General features: G+C 39.0%; 1 protein-coding gene across 2 annotated transcripts in view; it reads left to right on the forward strand.

Moving 5' to 3' along the window:
- Positions 1-19,611, forward strand: part of ELP3 (elongator acetyltransferase complex subunit 3) — an 88,122-nt gene extending 68,511 nt beyond the window's left edge. For both annotated transcript variants that reach the window (XM_087959985.1, XM_087959980.1), the window contains 2 exons: positions 4,842-4,923; positions 18,605-19,611. In XM_087959985.1, the coding sequence (XP_087816111.1) occupies positions 4,842-4,923; positions 18,605-18,681 (159 nt within the window). In that variant the 3' untranslated portion in view covers positions 18,682-19,611. The remainder of the gene's footprint in view (positions 1-4,841; positions 4,924-18,604) is intronic.
- Positions 19,612-20,272: the final 661 nt, after the last annotated feature.

A 20,272-nucleotide genomic window follows, 5' to 3' on the forward strand; every position in this document is an offset into this window, starting at 1 on the left:
ACTCTCTGAGCTGTTTACAAATGTCACCATATTGCCCCCACCAACCTTGGAAGGATAGAAGGCTGAGTCAATGTTGAGCCAGTCAGAATCGAACTCCTGGCATTCCGCAGAATTAGCCTGCAATACTACATTCAGCAGAATTAGCCTGCAATATACTTTCTAACCAATGTGCCTGCTTATATTAAATAAGTTGCACAATCTTTCCATGGCCAAACCACATCCATATTTTAATATTTTTCTAATTGTCCCATCTACACTTGCAGGCTTACTGTTCTTCAGCATTGCCTTTATCTTCATAAATGACTTAGATGAGGGAATAGAAGGGGAACTCATAAAATTTGCAGATGACACTAAGCTGGCAGGAATAGCCAACATCCCAGAAGACAAGCTCAGGATCCAAAAAGATCTTGACAGACTTGAACAATGGTCCTACCCAACAACATGAAATTTAATGTGGAGAAAAGCAAAGTTTTACAACTGGGCAGGAAAAACCAACGGTACAAGTACAGATTGGGTGAAACCTGGCTCAAAAACAGTAACTGTGAGAGAGACCTTGGACTCCTAGTGGATGATCACTTGAATATGAACCAGCACTGTGTGTCAACAGCCAAAAAAGCTAGTACAATCTTTGGTTGTTACAAACAAAAGCATAGAATAAAATCACATGAAGTGTTAGTACCACTTTAGAAAGCCTTAGTAAGGCCACACCTGGAATACTGCATCCAGTTTTGGTCACCACATTACAAAAAAAGTTGTTGAGACAACTTTGGAAAAAGTGCAAAGAAGAGCAACTAAGATGATTGAAGCCTGGAGACTAAAACATATGATGAACAGTTGCTGGATTTGGGGTTGGCTAGTCTAGAGAAAAGAAGGGCTAGGGGAGACATGATAGCAGTATTCCATGAAGAGGAGGGGGTCAAGTTAGTTTCCAAAGCACCAGAAAGGGTAGGACAAGAAACAATGGATGGAAACTAATCAAGGAGAGAAACAATATGGAATTAAGGAGAAACTTCCTAACAGAGAGGACAATTAACCAGTGGGACACCTTGCCTTCAGAAGTTGTGGGTGCTTCATCACCGGAGGTTTTTAAGAAGAGACTGGACAGTCACTTGTCTGAAAAGGCCCTCCTGCTTGATCAGGGGGCTGGACTAGAAGACCTCCAAGGTCTCTTCCAGCTCTATTCTGATTGAAAATTTATTCTTCACCTCTATTTCTTGGACACTAACACAATATTCACTTCAGTGCTATATTTCATCATATTTATTTTATTTCCATATAGATCCCTAAAATATTCCATAATCATTCTCTTACTTCATCTTTCTTCCACATCATTTGATTTCTATTATTTTTAATTCCTTTCACTATGCTGGAGGCTCATTGTTTATCCCCCTTCACCTAAATTATTATTTCCATTAAAACCACTCTGCCTTTTCTCTGCTTCTTAATCTTGTTTCTTGTTCTTTCACTATATTCCTTGAAACTATATTTTATCCTCTGTTGACATGCAATATCTTTCATCCTCATTTTTTGCATTAATATTCCCTTACAGTAATTACATTTCCAGAACCTTTTTTATTTCTGCACACTAACAAAGATCTTTGTTCATATTTCTCCAGATACCTGTGTCACATTCCATAAAATAATTCCTTTTACTCTGTTCCAAGCAGCTACCACACCCTCTCTACATTTTATCAGGAAATTTAAAAAATATATAATCTAATACTTTTTATATGATTAATATTTTCTTTTTCTGCATGCATTCTACTTTCACTCATATTTTTCACATCTTCCTTTTCCTTCCACGTCTGTTTTCCTGGAGATATTTCTGACTTTACCAAAAAAGGACTGTCCCATATCCAGAATATCTCATTACCAATGTAGCTTTCATTACCAGATGTTTTGTCTTTCATTCTAAGCAAACATATCAATAATCTTTTCTATTTATTTATTTTCCATTTGCAGAAATGAGTAGAGTTATGTGTAAATGACATATTTGAAATAATATCTTTCTCTTAGCAATCACCAAACCATCACCTTTCTCATCCATTCTTGTATCTCCAGATGGCTCAATTTATTCTTAGATTGTTTCCACCCATCCAGTCAGTTCATCTAACAGAATAAGGATTGCATTCATTTACAGTGTTGTCTAGTTTTTTCTCATCCCTGGTTCCTCCATTATCCTATTATTCACCAAAATACATTTTCATCGAACTATGAAGTCCTACTTTGATACACAGCCACCAAGTCATGGATAAAACCAATTCACATTTTTTTGTTCTCACATTCATTTCCTTATGCATATATTGGACTTCACAAGATTGGGCCACTTTCAGTCAAGTCTATTATATCTTTCCCCTTTCTCTTAATTCCACAAACACATAACATATTCACAGTCAACCTTCAATTTACGATCTTTGGTTCAGCTGATTTTGAATCTAACAGGCAAAATCTAAGGTTACACTTTACCCAAAACAACAGACAAAATTTATTGTTTGCAAATCAATCTGGACAAAGTACATATATTATCTAAGTTTTATGTACACAGTGTATAGTTTACAGACTCCATGTACATTTTACTCATGCATAAAATCCCACTGATTGGCTTTAGGCTTTAACAGATTTCCAATTAGTCTGTTAAATCAAGAATTTAGTCTATTTTTATTTCTTCATTTCATTCACTAAGTCACATTCTTCACTATTTACTGTTCTTAAATTTCAAGTTATATTGTTCCATATGTCATGAACTTCGCTAGAGTAGCCTTAACATTGCTAGTGAGTGTCTGTGCCTGTCAAAGGTTGGGAAAAAGGAAATAAACTTTCTAGTCAGTCACACGCCTACAGAAATACACATGTACTATTCTTCTCTAAACTAATGTTTGTTACTAAAAACTCATGTGGCCTGCTGGATCATCACTGGTATGGCAATCCATGCCACATCCCTATGTAAGCTCTCCAGCCTATGCAGTACCTCTTGTACACCTCCACATGCACTCTCCAATATGCACAGGACTGCACATTCCTGACCCATGCGGTATCTCTTGCTCACCTCTACAGCACAGATCAGGAAGGGTGGAAGGAGATGCACAAGGTTGTATGAGTTATGCTGGATGGGTTAGGAAGGGTGCACCATAGGCAGGGGTGGGATTCTACTGGTTCGGACTGGTTTGGGCAAACCCCTTGCTCCGAAGATCAGCTGCCTCTGAATCGGTTCACTGCGACGAGCATGTGGGCTTGTCCGTCTGTCCCTGCTCTTTCCTGTCCTTTATTTCCTTTGTTTAGAGCACACCTGATTTGCACAGCAGAGCAGTTTGCTGTGCCTCAGCTGTTTTCTTCACAGGGATTGTTGTAGAAGGTAAGTATTATAGCTGTTTGAATTGCGGAGCACACACTCAGAGCATGCATTTGGCAGGAACACACGCAAAGCGCATGATCTCTGAACCGGTTGTTATACCAGTGGAATCCCACCCCTGGCCAAAGGGGTTGGATAAGAAATGTGCAGGTGTAGCACAAGTTGCGAATGGTATGTGCGAGGTGCTGCACTATAGTCAGGAAGATGGATGGGACTGCAGTACAGGTGCAGTACAGGTGGGGAACAGGTGGTGGAGTTGTGCAGGAGAAATGGCATGGGTAGAGAAGGGCACACAGAGATGCAGTGCAAGTCAAGCAGAGTGCATAGGGGTGCAGTAGAGGTGTTGTGGGGGTCACAGAGGACAGTTAGGGGTGTGGTACAGGTCAGAAAGGGGATGCAAGTGCCCAGCATTTTCACCAGCCGATCCCTACAACTGATCCTGCTTATACCTTTTGGGTTGTCAGTTGCAGATTCTTCTTCCAAATCTGCCTGAACCATCTTCTTCTTCTTCTTCTTCTTCTTCTTCTTCTTCTTCTTCTTCTTCTTCTTCTTCTTCTTCTTCTTCTTCTTCTTCTTCTTCTTCTTCTTCTTCCTCTTCCTCTTCTTCCTCCTCCTCCTCCTCCTCCTCCTCCTCCTCCCTCCTCCTCCTCCTCCTCTTCCTCCCTCTTCCTCCTCCTATTATTCACATACCACCTCCAATTCAGACAGTTCAAACACAATGCCAGCAAAGTCCCAAAACAACCTCCATATCAAGATCTGCCTGGTCTCAGGCATTTAATTAAGTTGCTTCTAGGGTTAATGTGGCCCTTTGCCGAGTTTAGCATGTATGGGAAAAGCTTTAACTTTCAAATTACTTGACATTTCTGCCCCAATCAGGGCATCTCACTCCGCCATACTGTCCATAAATCCTGACCTTCTGACATTCATCATGGGTTTGTTCAAATGAGGCTTTCAGACCATAATTTTAGAAAGATAAGAGGAAAATATAGACTAGATTATGAGCCTGAATCATAACCGTGCTGTAGGCAGCATTATTTGCTAATGCTAAATATTGTATCATCTATTTCAGTTGGTTGTGTTCTATAGGTACCAATGTTATCCAGTCATGCTCCCATTATTCTTTCTATGCATGGTAGGATCTCTAGAGGCAAATTTGCAAGTCAATATAGTGGGCATCCATGTACCAGTACAGAGGCACATGTGTTATACTAATAAAGGATGTCTCAACGTTCTCCTTTGGGTTTTTTGTTTTGGGTTTTTTTTTTCCTGTAACAGATCAACGCAGCTGTCCCATAGGAGCTGGTGTAGTTGTTAAAAACAAGGAAATGTTTGAGTTATTTTTAATCATTTGTCCCTTTTCCTCAATCCTATCTGCCTCTCCATAGTTCACCATACTACCTTCTAAGTGTTCTGCCAGCTAATTTCTAAATTAGAAGCTCCTTGTATTCTGGAAAATTACATTTCCCTGCCTTTGTACTATTTCTTTTTCTAGGGATTTGGGATGCTGCTCATGGAAGAGGCAGAGAGAATTGCCAAGGAAGAGCATGGCTCATGGAAGATAGCTGTCATTTCAGGTAATAAACCTGAAACTGTGTAAGCATGTTACCCTTCTTGGTTAGCAGGTGAATGGAAGAGAAACTGTTGGATAGCTGAGTATCTGAAAATTGCTAAAGAAATGGAGAAAAAGCTTCAGAACTCTTTGTCTGTGACAGAGGGAGCATTTTGCTATTAAAAAACCCCCAGTAATGTATGTTTACACAGAGTATCTATGGTTTGATGAGATTTCTTATTGTTTCTTCATGTGCTCATCCTTCCAGGAGAAAAAGGACTTATTTCATGAAATATAGGTCAGATAACTCGAATCAACAGATTCTTTAATTTATACTTTCCATGCAAATGACTTATGTAGAAATTTTGACCACACCACAACATCCCTTGGAATTTGAACGGTGAATAGTCTGTCCTTTAAATCTGCAGGATATATATAGGGCAAATTGTGAGATTGCCTTTTCTGTCTCTAGGATGAACTCAACTGATATTCCAGCTGTGATCAGGAAATAATGTATATTTCCAGCTACTGATAAACACACACACACTCACAAATATTGCTCTTCGAACTAGATAAATTGGGGATAGGCAGCTATACTAGCTTCGTTTCTGGACAGCATAACCAGTAGGGAAGGATTATGGGAATTTCTCTTTAGTAATATCTTGTCTGCATAATTCTGATGTGCATACTTATTTTGTAAACAGAGAGGTATTATAGTTCAAATCTATATAAGGACCGTGTCCTGTATCATCCTAATTCTGAGGAATTCCTGTATTTGCACAGAAATAAAATTGATATTCATTCCTAGTTCTTCACTGCACTGAAAGTTGCTGATACAATCATAAATTTACACAAAGTAGTCACACTCTGCTGGAGATGGTGGTGAACTCTTCAAAGTCAAATTGAAAAGAGGGTTGCAGAAGGAAGGAGAGTAGAGTCCCCATTATGTGTGTACTGTAGTGTTCACCTATTCATAAATTCAACCCAGGGGTTAATACTCTTGGGGAAAAGTCAAAAATAAATTTAAATCTATCAAAGAATAAGATAGCCAGGAGAAGGCCTTAAAAAAAGTATAAACAATAGTACTTTTCTCTATTATCCAGTTTCTGGATTTTTGAGGAGTTTTAACTGTGGGAAGGGTGATATTTTTAAAAGAGCCAGTTTGGTCTAGTGGCTAAGGCACCAGGCTAGAAACCAGGGGACAGTGAGTTGTAGTCCTGCCTTAGTCATGAAAGCTGGTTAAGTAACTTGGGGCCAGTCGCTATCTCAGCCCAACCCACCTCACAAGGTTGTTGTGGGGAAAATAGGAGGAGGAAGGAGTATTAGGTATGTTTGTCACCTGGAGTTTATTTATAAAACTAATAAAGACAAGATAAAATGTTTAAAAATCTGATTGCCAATCTTGTCCAAACAACAATCTTGTCCAAGCCTTTGTTACATTGCAGTAAGTGAGAAAACTAGGGCTTCTCTGATGGGCAAATAAAGAGATTAATTAAGGAAGAAGAATGAGGCATTTAATCCTTATTCATGGCAGTTCATATGGTACAGGGCATGTCTTGTACACTTAAAAAACAAAAGGCAAATAAGAGCAGGGTGCTTCCCCTCCTTGGCAACTTCTCTCACTTTCTCTTGGCCACAATTTGGCTCACCCTCAAACTGTTTCAGATATACCAAAGAAGTGCTATTTTTGTTGTTGTTGATGATTATTTTCATTAGAAGAAGCAAAGGAGAAGAAGCTCTTAAAGAGAATTTAAGAGCATATTTTAAAGCAGCATGAAATGCATAAGATGATATTGTGAAGAAGCCTCCAAGCAGTCTTTATAGAAAGCTTGATGTACTTTAGAGGATACAGACTCTCACTTTTACCTCAGTTGGGAATCATTCTTGCTGCAGACTTGATTACAATCTCTCTCTCTCTCTCTCTCTCTCTCTCTCTCTCTCTCACACACACACACACACACACACACACACATGTAAAAGTAAAAAGAGATAGTAAAAAGAAAGGAAAGAAAAAAGTAAAAAGAAAATATACAGTTATGCTTTCTATCCTTTTTTTCTATTGATGATATCAATTTTTCCCCATCCTCTTCATCCGATTTTATAATCTCTGAATTATGAATTCAGTCTTTTGTTCTTTCCACAAAAAGTCCATGTAGGATTTCCAGTCTTTCAAACAGATTTTTATCATTTTTGCCAAATTAATTAATCTTCTGAAGAAGGTGGGATATATTTCTGGATGTGGGCGCTTCCCCCAATTTAAAACCATATCTTTAAGAAATTTATTAGGACACCACCTCATGGTCTCTAGCATTGCATGGAGACCTAAAGCAAATGCAACCGACAATAGACTGTCCTTTTCACAAAAGTCGACCTTGATAGAGGTATGAAGGGAAGAAAAAAACACCAAAAGCCAAATTGTACTTTTTATAATTGAAGAATGAAATACCAAACAGAAACTCTGTAGATAAAAGCCATTTAAAATGACATGGAAAAGTGATCAAATCCACAGGAGCCACTTACTACTTTCTGAATCCTCAGTGAGTCTACCTAGAATAATCCAGAAACTTCATTTATGGTGGTTTTTTGATATTATTCAAGTCCACCAGGATGATCAGGTGAATGTAGGATATAACCTATTAGGTCAAATGGTGTAATTTGTAGAAAAAATGGCCAAGTCCTAAGGATACCTTTTATAGATTCCGCTTGGTCTTCACATTTCAGCAGCAATTGCCAGCATCCCTGGCAATACAGACAATCCTTGATTTACGATCAGAGTTGTGCCCAAAATTTCTGTTGCTAAGTGAGACAGTTGTTAAGTGAGTTTTGCCATTTTACAACCTATTTTGACACAGTTGTTGAGTGAATCACTGCAGTTGTTAAGTTAGTAACACGGCTGTGAAGTGAATCTGGCTTCCCCATTAACTTTGCTTGTCAGAAGGTCACAAAAGGTGACTTCAGGATGCTGAACCATCATAAATATGAGTCAAAGGCCAAGTGCCTGAATTTTAGTCACTGTGACCATGGAAATGCTGCAAATGGTTGTAAGTGTGAAAAATGGTTGTAAGTCACTTTTTTCAGTGCTCTTGTAACTTCGAAAGGTCAGCAAACAAACTGTTGTAAATTGAAGATTACCTGTATTATATAAAATTTCTTGGTGCTTTAAGTCATTATTTTTTAAATCTAGGCTGTATTTATTCAAGTATATTTCCATGCCTCTCTTTCACTTTGTAGGAAACATTTATAGCCTATGCCCAATTCATCGTCATTATCCTCATCATTTTTTTTCTTGTCCTAGATAAACTTATAAAGCTCCTCTAAGCTTTTTCATGTACATTTTGACTAATGCTACAGCGCTTATGTGTTTCTTTTTTCTTTTTTGAAATTCTTTCCAAATGTAACAGAAATCAAAAGGCACTTTAAAGAGTCGTCTTCTGATGCTTCTCCCCCTCTCAACAGGACCGGAAGCTTTTCTGTCAGCCCACTGCATATCTATATTTTGTACACATAGAAAAGCCAAATTAAAATTGACAAGCTAGCTGAAAAAAATGCATTAACTGCTTAAAACTTCATTCTGTACTAATTTACTTCCTTGGCAATAAGTTGCCAACTCAGGTATAGGTATAGGTATATAATTCTGTTGTGTATCTTTCAGGGAAATCTTCCCCACTCACCCACCCATCCCCAAACAAGGCAACCAGAGGAGACAGAATATTCTGGGCTAGTAAATGACTTCCTTCTCCTCCTTTGCCTCTCTCTTGCCTAAGCAATTCTTCTAATCCCAATCCAACATCAAGCTCATCTCCCCATAGTTTTCTCCAAATGAACCATAAGCCCATTTGAAAATAACGCAAGATAAGGCCCTTAACCATGTCCATCTTAAACACCCTTCCTACTCCAGAGCAGGCCCACCCAAACCCTTAGACCACTGATGGCAAGAATCCTCTCTGAAATTTCCTCAGTCCTCTCAGGCAAGATCATCAGGGATGGTGAAGGAGAGAGAGAAACACGAGTAGACAAGATCTTAAGGAATCCTACCATGAAGAAGGAACTGAGTACATTATAACCCTGTCACTACACTAACAGAGCTTGAAATGAATCAAATCAGAAGATAGTTAAGAACAGGCGCTCCAGTGGACGCTTCTGGCAGTCACTGATGAAATCTCGCTGCCGCCTGTGCCACCTGCCACGCAGCTGCAGTTTGGGTTCTTAGCAGTCTGTGATAAGAAAAATGCGTGCTTAGAATAAATTGAACATGTCACCATGCTTTGATTCCCATCCATTTTTATACCTTTTGGCTGGCTGTGGACCTAAAGTGCAACTTTCTCTGCTCGCCGTTGACCAGTCTTTTATACAAATGGTGGCACAGAAGGATGTTGTCTTTGGGTTGGTATTCCCCACATCTAGCTGCTGTCATTTAAGAAGGCTACTTTCCTTTTTTATTTACCCTAAATTAATTGGCCACAGGCAATGATAACCTGCAATGGTTTCACGCCTGCATGTCAGCTTCACAAAGGCTGAATTTATTTGCCAGCAGCTAAAGCTATTGTTTTCTTAGAGCAGCTTTTGTTTAATGAGTCCACAGATGCTACTTCTAAAGATTGGTATTTAGAAGATACTGCGTGCTTGATGGGGACAGGAGAGTATTTAGGCTGTACTGTTTCATTTGGAAAAGAAAATCTAACCAGTTTTATGAGGTTAGAACATTACATTCAAAGAATCTCAAAATTCTTGATACAAACTTACATTTAATGGAATGTTAAAAATAACAAGCAGCAGGTAATAAAATAATACACAGTTGCGACTATGCAACCAACACCTTAACCGCTACATCACCCTGATTCTGCCATCATGTGGAATCTGACGGCATATGAACTGGGCTTTTCACAGATACAGCCAAAACTTCCTGAGAGTGGTTCCATCTTCATGCAGTTTCATAGCGGCTATCTTTAAAGCTGGAGATACACCCATAAAAGCTAAAGTGATATTCCAGCATTTTCAACATTTATTTATTAAAAGCATTTATAGTATATATCTAGGGGTGGGATGCTACTGGTTCTGCCTGGCTCTGTAGAACCGGTAGCTCTGAAGAGCAGCAGACACTGAACCAGTTCTGTGTTTGCTGCTGTTTGGCCCACCCGCCTGTCTGGGCTGTTACCTGTTCTTTATTTCCTGCTTTTTCAACCTCGGCTGCTTTGCGCGGCACAGCTGAGGTTGAAAAAGCAGGAAAGAAGAGGATTTTCAAATGCTGTGCACCCGTGCACAGTGCTTTTCAACTGTCCAGGTGGCATAGCTTAAGGTTTTTTATATGCGCACACAGCAAAACGTAGTCACCCAACAGGTAGTAACACTGGTTGAATGCCACCCCTGTATATAGATATATATTCCTTCTCATCATCACCAATTCTAAACCAGTTAGCAGTAATCATTAAAAAGGCAGCTGATTAAAAATATTAGGGGAGTTAATAGGTAATGGAAGCTGAATAAAAGAAGATGAGAATTATAAGACGTCTGAAATATGGAGCTTTATAATGGCTGGAGAAAAGGCTTTTTCATCCTATCATACAGTAATATAATAGCAGTAGCAACAGCATTTAAACATATATATTGCTCCTCGTGCTTTACGACACTCTCTGTGTAGTTTTCAAATGTCAGCCTATTGCTCCCAACAATCTGGGTCCTCATTTTACCGACCTTGGAAGGATGGAAAGCTAAGTCAACCTTGAGCCAGTCCAGGATCTAACTTCTGGCAGTGGGCAGGGTTAGCCTGCAATACTTCATTCTAACCATTGCGTCACCATGCTCCTATATAAGATACGGTTATAGAACTTTGGGTCCATCCATTGAAGTGATTGGCAGAATATTCAGGACAGAATCCTTTCTTTGCACAGCTAGTAATTATAACTTTCTGCTAATAGATGCAAAAGATATTATTAACTTGGATGTCTTTGAAAAGAAAATAGTCAAGTTCAGAGAAGAAAACCTTAATTCATTACCTTTGTATCCTGTCTTTTTCTGAGATGTGAAGGTGGTGTATTGGCTTTAACCTCACAAGAACAGCTCTGTGAGAAAGGTAGAAGTGAGGGAGACTTAAGGCCCCAAGGCCCTCTCTCTGTGATGATGAGGTGTAACCTTCATATTCTGAGAAAACAAAGGACAGCTTCTTGGGAACATCAACAGGAGAAGCATTTTGGGAGTTCCTTTGTAGGCTTTTCAAGACTTCTAGTTGCTCCCTCTGAGAAACATGATGCTAGACTACATCTCAGGGGCACTGGGAAAGAGATAGCTTCAATTGTGTCAATTCATGGTTTTGCTTATAGACAAGCCTTTCTTAATCTGGATACTGTCCAATTATGGTATGAGCATAGTTCACAGATTTTTCAGCCAGATTGGCTACTATGTTTGACTGGAAAGCCTTAAAATTGTGATGCCAGCCTATCTGGAGAGCATCTGGTTGGCAAAAACTGCTACTGCTGTCCTTCCAGAGCGTACAAACAACTTTCTCCCAAATATATTGCATATACACATACACAAGCTAGGTCTTGGATCACTAATCAGCATCCTGAACAGTGGCCGAACTATTTGTAGACTGTGATGGTGGTAGGAACAGGAGAAAGGTGTTGAGGCAATAGGCTGCTTACTGAGCAGCCCTGACTCAATTTTCTAAAGATTTTTTTTTAAGTTTTTACATTCTAGATGCTTGTTCAACCTTTCGTGTTTGGCCAATCAGTCCTCTATTGTTCTCACTTGAAAAGGTGGGCTGTATGTACTTAGCAACTAAAAACCCGTCCCTCCCCATTCTATCCCCTTTTCCTTCTCCTTCTGCAGCAATTGTGTCCAAGAGCCAAACATAAATGGAACAACTTACTTATTGTGAAAGTGTTGCTTGATCTTCCAAGATGGAGTAATGTACCAGCATGGTAGGAGGACTTGCTTTGGTTTTGATCTTTGCAGGTAGCCCCATTGGAGCTCCTCATTGCTTTGACCCACAATCTTAATTTCTGTTTCCAAGTTTTTATGTGTCTAAAATGGCAGTTTCTGACTTTTTGTAAGAAATCAAGATGTAAAGTGCCATTTATATAATAATTTAAAAATCCTTTGTTTTAGCTGTACGGAATGCTTCAGAAATGTTGTATACACTGATAGGAAAAAACAAGTTTGGGATGATTAGACATGCTTTTATTTTGGGAGAGCTGTTTTCTATAGAGTTTAGAGTCTATTTCTAGAATCTTAAAATGTTTTTATTGACTTTTTTATCTGGAAACAGACTCCCTTCAGCAGGTGAACTGGAGGAGTTTTGTTGGAGCAATCTCATTTTTTTCTTGTCTCCGTGCTCACCTAATTTATCTCCCAATTCCACTTTCACCAAACCTCTGTCTTCTTGAAAAGATTAAAGATAACATTCTTCATGGTATTTATCCAGCCTTCAGAGCACGAATATATAGAATCACATAGTAAAAAATGGCCAACCCAGATTCCCTGTTATCAGGCAGTGTTCTATCTGCCACCCCTTCACTATTGAAAAGAAATTGAGGTGTTCTTCCTCTTGTGGGGGCTCTTGAGATTTTCATCCAGTTCGTAAATTCCTTCATGCCCTTGTAAGGAACTCAAGGCCAGCACCTTTTGAAAGAATTGCGTTTTTATTGTGTGTGTAAATTTGGAGATAGGCAAGAATTCCCAAAATTTACATCTCTTACGTTATGATGACATCTTATCTCTGCTGCAGGGTGGTATAGGGGGAGGGGAGGGCAGTGACACCTTGTAGAAGTGCCTGTCTTTGCTGTGAATTAATTACCTTGTAGTGAGTTGATCAGCTTTCCTCCAGACCAGATTTCGATTTGTGTGCCATCAAGTAGAAAATTAACATGGACACAGGCCAGAAATGTTGCATGCCTGAGCGCACACGGCTGCTGAAGTGCCTGTAGAGGAGAGGAGGGGCATTTCTGGGAACTGAGGACATCCAAGCCCTTCATAGTAGCCTTTAAAAAGCAAAAGGCAAATGTGGCCTTTGGCAGGACAGAGGGCTGAGTTCCCTTCCTCACTCATGAGTTTGGAAAATCCTTTAAAAGCAGTAATAATAAAGCATGGGGACATTCATTCATACCAGTCTCTGAAAGAAAGAGGCACAGCTTCATTTCAATCAGGAAAATGTTTTCCTCCATTTTTTATTCCATAGGTATAAATTGGGATTATTTGGTAGCCTGAATGAATGGATAATAAAGCTACATGGGGAAATCAGCAGTCTCTCCATATTAAATTCTCCCGTGAAATCTGTTCTTGAATTCCCATTACACCTTCCTATAGGTTCTGTGTAGGAAGCTGCCTGTTGTTTCTCCATGTAGCACAAAATGGATGGCTTAGATTGCAATCGCTTTTCATCATCTCAGCAGTAAGAAAAAGACTTTTCTTGCTCAATTTTGGAGGCGTTAAAAGTAAGGAAGGACGGGAGAATCAGGACGGATAAAATTAAGCAATTTGCATAGCACATAATTGTCCCAAAGGTGCTTTTTTTTTCCTGAGGCAACTGGACTTTCTTGTTTTTTCTTTTAAATCTTTTGAATTCAATAAAGTCTAGTTGCCACCTGGGGGAAAAAAAGCACCTTTGGGACAACCATGACCTGGATGACTGAGAATCTCTATAGACTTATAGCACATAGTTAAATTAAGGAAGTCATTAAGAAAATGCTACGACTTTGAACGATGAGGAAATTTTATGAATAGTAAGTCTTTCACAGATACTAGCCATACTGGGCATATGTATACTTTTTATAATCACTTCTTGTTTGCATATTGGTCATGAGTAATTATGGGTGGGAGATGCTGCTTTGCTTTATTGGATTTCCCAACAGTACCAATTGGCCAGTTGAGTAAGAAAATACTGCATTAGGTGAACCTTTAGTTTGACTCAGCAGGACTCTTCATATTCATCTGATCCTTTTTAAATTGATGAGGTCAAGACTGTTTAAGACTTTCTGTAGGCAAACCTGGTGATTGATTACTGAGTTATGGCCTCCATTAATTCTCCATTCACCAGGGAGTTTATTGCGTACAGTGCTGGCCCTGTTCAGGCAGCCCACAGCTCTGCATTTCCAAAATCTTGTTGAAAAACCATTCCTTGAGATTTGTGCAGTATTCCATATTCAAGTTTTGCTTTCCGTATAAAAGGAATGAAAGCTGATTTAGAGTTTATATATCAGATGCCAGAGGTGAAGTTTGTAAAACCAGAGAAGATACTGAGATTTACTACAATCTTGAGAAAGGGGTTGTTTTTTTTGAGGCCAAAAGATTCATATGAGCTCAATATGACACCAGGAGGAGCTAATGGCAAAAGTGTCATGGTATAGATTTTGAAATAATAAACTGTCCTTGAATGTTCTACTTTATTATGACAGAACCTAATGATTAATGTTCTGACAATAATATTTGGTGGTTGATAAATCTGTCAATTCCATCCTTGTGAATGCAGATTCTAGCTCCTTTGGACTGTAGGTTTTTCTTTATGCGATTAAAACCAGACTCAGAACTATCTCAGACCTTCCAGATGGAGTGATTATATCTCATTGAGCTCCTGCAGAGATGGCAATATTTCATTAATGGCACTTCAGCTCAGCCTCATCCCCAGCTGTATTCCCCCTCCCCAAAAAACCCCACCATGGGAGTCAATGCTTACAAAAGAAACAAAAACCATTTTAAAAATTGGCACAAAATTATATGTTTATCTATAACTTACGGCTGCAATTGTTTTTATTTTAAAAAACAAAAAGATAAAAGAATCTCTATGGATTTTAGTCCGCTCGTTATTGCTGATTATTTCAAGGCCATTGAGCCAGTGCTGTCCGAAAACATTTCCATGGTCATGTGACCAGCATGACGCCACAGGAGCACTGTTACCTTCCCATCAAAGTGGTACCTATTTATCTACTCACACTTGCATGCTTTCGAGCTGCTAGGTTAGCAGGAGCTGGGGCAAGGATACATGGGCAAAAGATTTTTACATAGCTTTCCCTGATCATACTTTACTTATGACCAGTGCTAATCAGCAGGATAGGGCAACTCACTTTTAAGCAGCATCTGGGCTTTCCCTGTTTTGGGGTTAGGAATTGAACCATATCATTTATTGATTACATATGTACCTTTGCTAGTTCTAAAAGTGATAGAAAATTTTCCTATCCTTAATGAGAACTAATCCTCAAAATCAAAAAACCGGAATCAATCCTCCACATGGTTCTGGTTAGAAACAGAAAGAAGTACAATAAAGGAGAAAGACATTTAAGTCCCATATAAATAAATAAGCTCATTATTAAATCCATATGCAAAAAATAGAATAGAATAGAAGATAATTCTCATTTGGCTACAGGGAGGTTGTGCTTCAAAAATTAAAAACTTGGATATAAATGGCTCATTCATCACATTATTTAGTAGGTGACTTGGAGTTACCCACTGTCTTCTCTGCCTAATTTTAACATAATAGCATGGGCTGAAATAGGCTACAATTCTGCCCCAGACTTGCGTTTCTTTTATCTGACCATTTTCAGCTCTTCCTACTGTTCCTCAGGGTAATTTGTTCTATTCATTACAAGGAAACATATTAACTGTATTTAATTTAAATAAAGTGTAATTGCATTCAAGGGCTCTGCAATGATGGTAAACAAAATTAAGATGGCTGCTGTGATCAGAACCACACCTTCCTTTATGTAAATCATGAATGAAAAACACATAAAGAGGCAAAGCTTTTGTCATGTAGTCACAGTTGCCTTCTTGACAATTTCAATCCCCTGCATTTGATTTTTTTTAAAAAATAGTTTTCTCCTGATCATATACTGCCTCCATTTGGAATATAGCTCTTAAAGATCTTGCCATGTTGGCTGAGGTTTATAGGAACTATGGTCTAAAATATTTAGAAAGCATCAAGTTGCTAATTCTGACTTAAGAATTTACTTCAGCTTTGTTTCAAACAATGCTCATTCAACAAGCTGAAACGGGAAGGGGGAGATAGCTGAGAATAATTGATTTCAGGACCAGCCTTGAAGAGAAAATGATAGTGTTTTGTTTATTGCCACTTGCAAGTCCCATTTAAAATCATTTCAAAGTATAACAAGTGATGGACAGCCCATCCTAAATTGTATCATTTGCCTCTCCAGAGCCTGTGGGTGGGAACCCTGTATTTAGTTATGAGTGCCAACTACCACCCGAAGCAGCCGCTCGCCAGAAGCAACCACAAAGTTGTAACAGACAAAACAAGAGCCAGGAAACAGAAATTGCAAAAGAGCTAAATAGCAACTCCATCTTTCCTCCAAGAAGAGTTTGTGGCAGTGCTATTATGGGACAATATAAGGTCACCAAAAACATAGAGAGTTTGCTCACTTCCCCACCCTCCATACACACACACACACACACACATACACACCTTTCTGCATTCCATATAGGACTGGCATATTCCATGTTTAAATGTTTGCTGATAATTGGTAATTGTTTTGTGAATGACCAGATACTCTTCAATATCTTCATCAATGATTTAGACAAGGGGATAAGAAGGGGAACTCATCATATTTGCAGATGACACCAAGCTGGCAGGAATAGCCAATACTCCAGAAGATAGGCTCAAGATACAGAAGGATCTTGACAGATTGGAACACTGGGCTCTATCTAACAACATGAAATTCAGTGGCAAAAAACGTAATTTAGGCAAGAAAAACCCAATGCATAGGTATAGAATAGGTAGTACCTGGCTCAATAATAGTAACTGTGAGAGGAATTTTTGAGTCCTAGTGTACAATCACTTAAAAATGAGCCAGCAGTGTGCTGCAGTTGCCAAAAAAGCCAATTTGGCCCTAGGCTTCGTTAACAGAGGGATAGATTCAAGATCATGTGAAGTGTTAGTACCACTTTATAATGCCTTGGTAAGATCACACTTGGAATATTGCTACTAGTTGTGGTTGCCACAATATAAAAAAATGTTGAGACTCTACAAAGCCTGCAGAAAAGAGCATCAAAGATATTTAGGGAACTGGAGGCTAAAACATACGAAGAACGGTTGCAGGAATTGAGTATGTCTCATTTAATGATGGATGAGGAATGAGGAATGATACGATAGCAATGATCCAATATCTAAGGGACTGCCACAAAGAAGAGAAGGTCACCTATTTTCCAAAGCATCTGAAGGCAGGACAAGAAGCAACGGATGGAGACTAATCAAGGAGAGAACCAACCTAGGAGAAATTTCCTGACAGAACAATTAATCAATGGAATGACTTGCCTCCAGAAATTGTAGGTGCTCCAACACTTGAGATTTTTAAGAAGAGATTGGCAACTCTTTGCCTAAAATGGTATAGGATTTCCTGCTTGAGTTGGGGGTTGGACGAGAAGACCTCCAAAGTCCTTTCCAACTCTGTCATTCTGTTATTCAATATTAATAAGCTTATCTGTATTGCCTGTGTTTTATTTCATATTCCCCAGTATAATATTTCAAGTATCTGATACAATAGTTCATGGTCTACCAAAAGTATCTTTTTTCCCCCTTTGCAACTAGGCAAATAAGAAATTATATACATTGTTCCAGTTTATGTAGGTTTGTAGTTATCCTGCATATCAGTCAAAAGTAAAAATGATGTAATTCAATGTTCTCCTTTCTTATTTTAAAAAGTATGTCTTTCAGAACTTATAAATCTTATCTCTTATATAGATTTGATTTATAATTTTCATACTTAATCTTCTGGATTGGCAAAACCCCGATGTAAAAAAGGATATGATTTCCATAAAGCCCACACATTATTCAAAATAATGGAACATGTAGGCCAGCCATCTTTCAGAAAAATCTATAGCTTGCATACATCTATTTCCTTGTTTTCATTCAGTGCCTTCAACCCCTCACTGAATCATGGACTAAGAACTTTATTTTCCAGCAGCAAAATAGGAGATATGCTAATGGGCTCTCTTTGTCTCCACAAGATCCATTTGAGCAAACCATATGCTCTGGGTTATAGTTCTGCATCTGGGGGGGTGGGGAGCCTTAGTTCAGTTTAATCATCATAAACACAAACAAAAAGATCACTTGACTGTCAACAATATTATTATGTAGCAAATGTCACAGAATAGTCATGAACATTTTAGTTAATCGTGTGGAAAGGGTGGTCACGGAATAAGTAAAAAGCTCTGAAATGAAGGATTGGTCTAAGTCACAGATTTGCAGCCCATCGAGAACCACGTTCCCTTGAATAACGTGATAGAAGTGCCTTGGGGAGGGAGCATTATTTCTGGCGCCCCCTTTTTCTTCTTCATAACATCTCAGCAGATAAAGGACACAGGGTCACTCTTATCAGTAATTTGAGCTTGCCTAAGATTTCTGAAAATTAACCCTCAAGCTGAATGAAATTAGCCGAAGGGCTGCAAGGTTTCCCATCTGTGGTATCCATGGAAGAACATGCAGCTCTAAAAACAAGAGGGTCTCCTGTAACGTGGGAACTGGGGACGAATCATCCGAGGACCAAAGCATGAGGCAAGATGAAGCAAACTTATTTGGTGTCATGTAGCGAAGAAGACATACAGATGCTACATTATTTTAAAGTAAACATACTTTGCTGCTGATAATGGATGTAATAGGGGTAATTTGAAATATGTGTTTCAGTGCATCTCCCAGTGAGACTGGCTATTTGCATATTCTTCTTCGTAAGTTGCTTCTCCACCGACGTCTTTTTGTTTTTTCCTTGCAGGTGTGGGTACCAGAGATTACTACCGGAAGATTGGCTATGGACTAGAAGGGCCCTATATGGTGAAAAGGCTGGACTGACATTTAGTGAAGAACACCTGAGGCTTTGGATTTGCACAATAAAGCCAGAGCAGAATGGAGATGCCATGGCCCTACTGCAAACACTGTCTGAACTAGCCAAACAAGGTCCATTTAAATCACTTGATATCAAAGAGGATTCTCTTGAGTATCACATTCAAATCCATCCAATGAATTTTTTGGCTCTTCCACAACAGGCAGAAAAAAGAGTTGACCATTATTTCATTGCTCCGATTATCATTTACAAATGGGTAACATCCTGGAAACCTTCAGGGTTTGAGATCTATGATGTCATAAGGCAGGTGTGTCAAACTCGTGGCTGGCGGGCAGGATGCATCACGCGCTGGCAACACTCACCCCCGTTTTAGCAAAAGGGGGAAAAGTGATACGTCATGTGACAACGTGATACCGCGAGTTTGACACCCCTATCACAAGGTGTCTGCAACGTAGACCTTTTTATATCAGCTGCAGCTATTTTTAACAGATAGCATTGGGCTTTCTTTTGGTTTAGTCTAATGTTAAGTGACAATTGCCTCGTGTGCAAGATTAAACTTGCCACTTTTAGTATCTGCAGTGTTAGCCTGAGCTTCAGTTGTTTACTTGATAGTCTCAGAGTATATCTGGCATTACAGATAAAGTTTATAGTTGCAGATACACAAGAGAAAAGGCATCATTCCTTTTACAAAGTAAAATTGTTCCTGCCAATTAAATAGATGTTTTGCATTCACTGCTTATTTATATTGACATCTGTATCCCTCCACTCTAATATCTATGTACCAGTGTGGTTCACAAAAGCTTAAGACCACCGTGCTGCATTAAACCACAGTCATTAAAATGTATTTAAAATCCAATGGAGGGGATCATAGGTAGTCTATTAGCCTCTAAGCAGGATAAGCGGCATACAAATTATATTAAAAATCTTTTCAGAATCAAGGTGGATTTATCTTAATGAAGATGACTGTAAACTATTCAAAATTTGACTTTGAATCAATAATCTAAAACCATACAATGTCAGATTTTCACTGCTTTGGCTAGGATGCAATTTGTGATGCAATTAGTGGAACAAGAAGTGTGTACCAGGCTACAAATGAAGCAAAATGACCGCATCCCTCCCATTTCATGGCAGGTTTCCCTGCACAATACTTTAATAAGAATCCCCCTCAAAATATTTGCAGGCAGGGTTTGATTTTGGTCCTTGGCAGCATCTCCAATCTGAAGGATCTCAGGTCAATAGACTGGGAAAGGTCTCTCTGATAAAACCTTGGAGGTCACCACTGATATTGCAAGTGACATTACTATCACCCTGTGGTCCTCCAGTTATGATGCAACCATATCTCCCAGAATTACTCTGGAGTATCAGGTTGGGAAGGTCAGTGGACCAAAGATCTAATTCTCTCTCGGACGCCAACAGATGTGTCCACAGCCTGCTATATCTGGGTACCTGGCACTGGAGCAAGCCTTTTTCAGGGACTCAAGTATCTCCATTGGGATCCTTCCAATAACTCCAGTAAATTGAGTTTATTGTACATTTAGTCAATAAATTGAGTAAAAATACCAGGGTCATTATAAGAACTCCAGTGGAGATGGTGAAAGA

This window comes from Notechis scutatus, chromosome 1 (genome assembly GCF_049901735.1).
Source record: "Notechis scutatus isolate UNSWTSFEM ecotype Mainland chromosome 1, rNotScu1.2, whole genome shotgun sequence".
Classification (NCBI taxonomy): Eukaryota; Metazoa; Chordata; class Lepidosauria; order Squamata; family Elapidae; genus Notechis; species Notechis scutatus.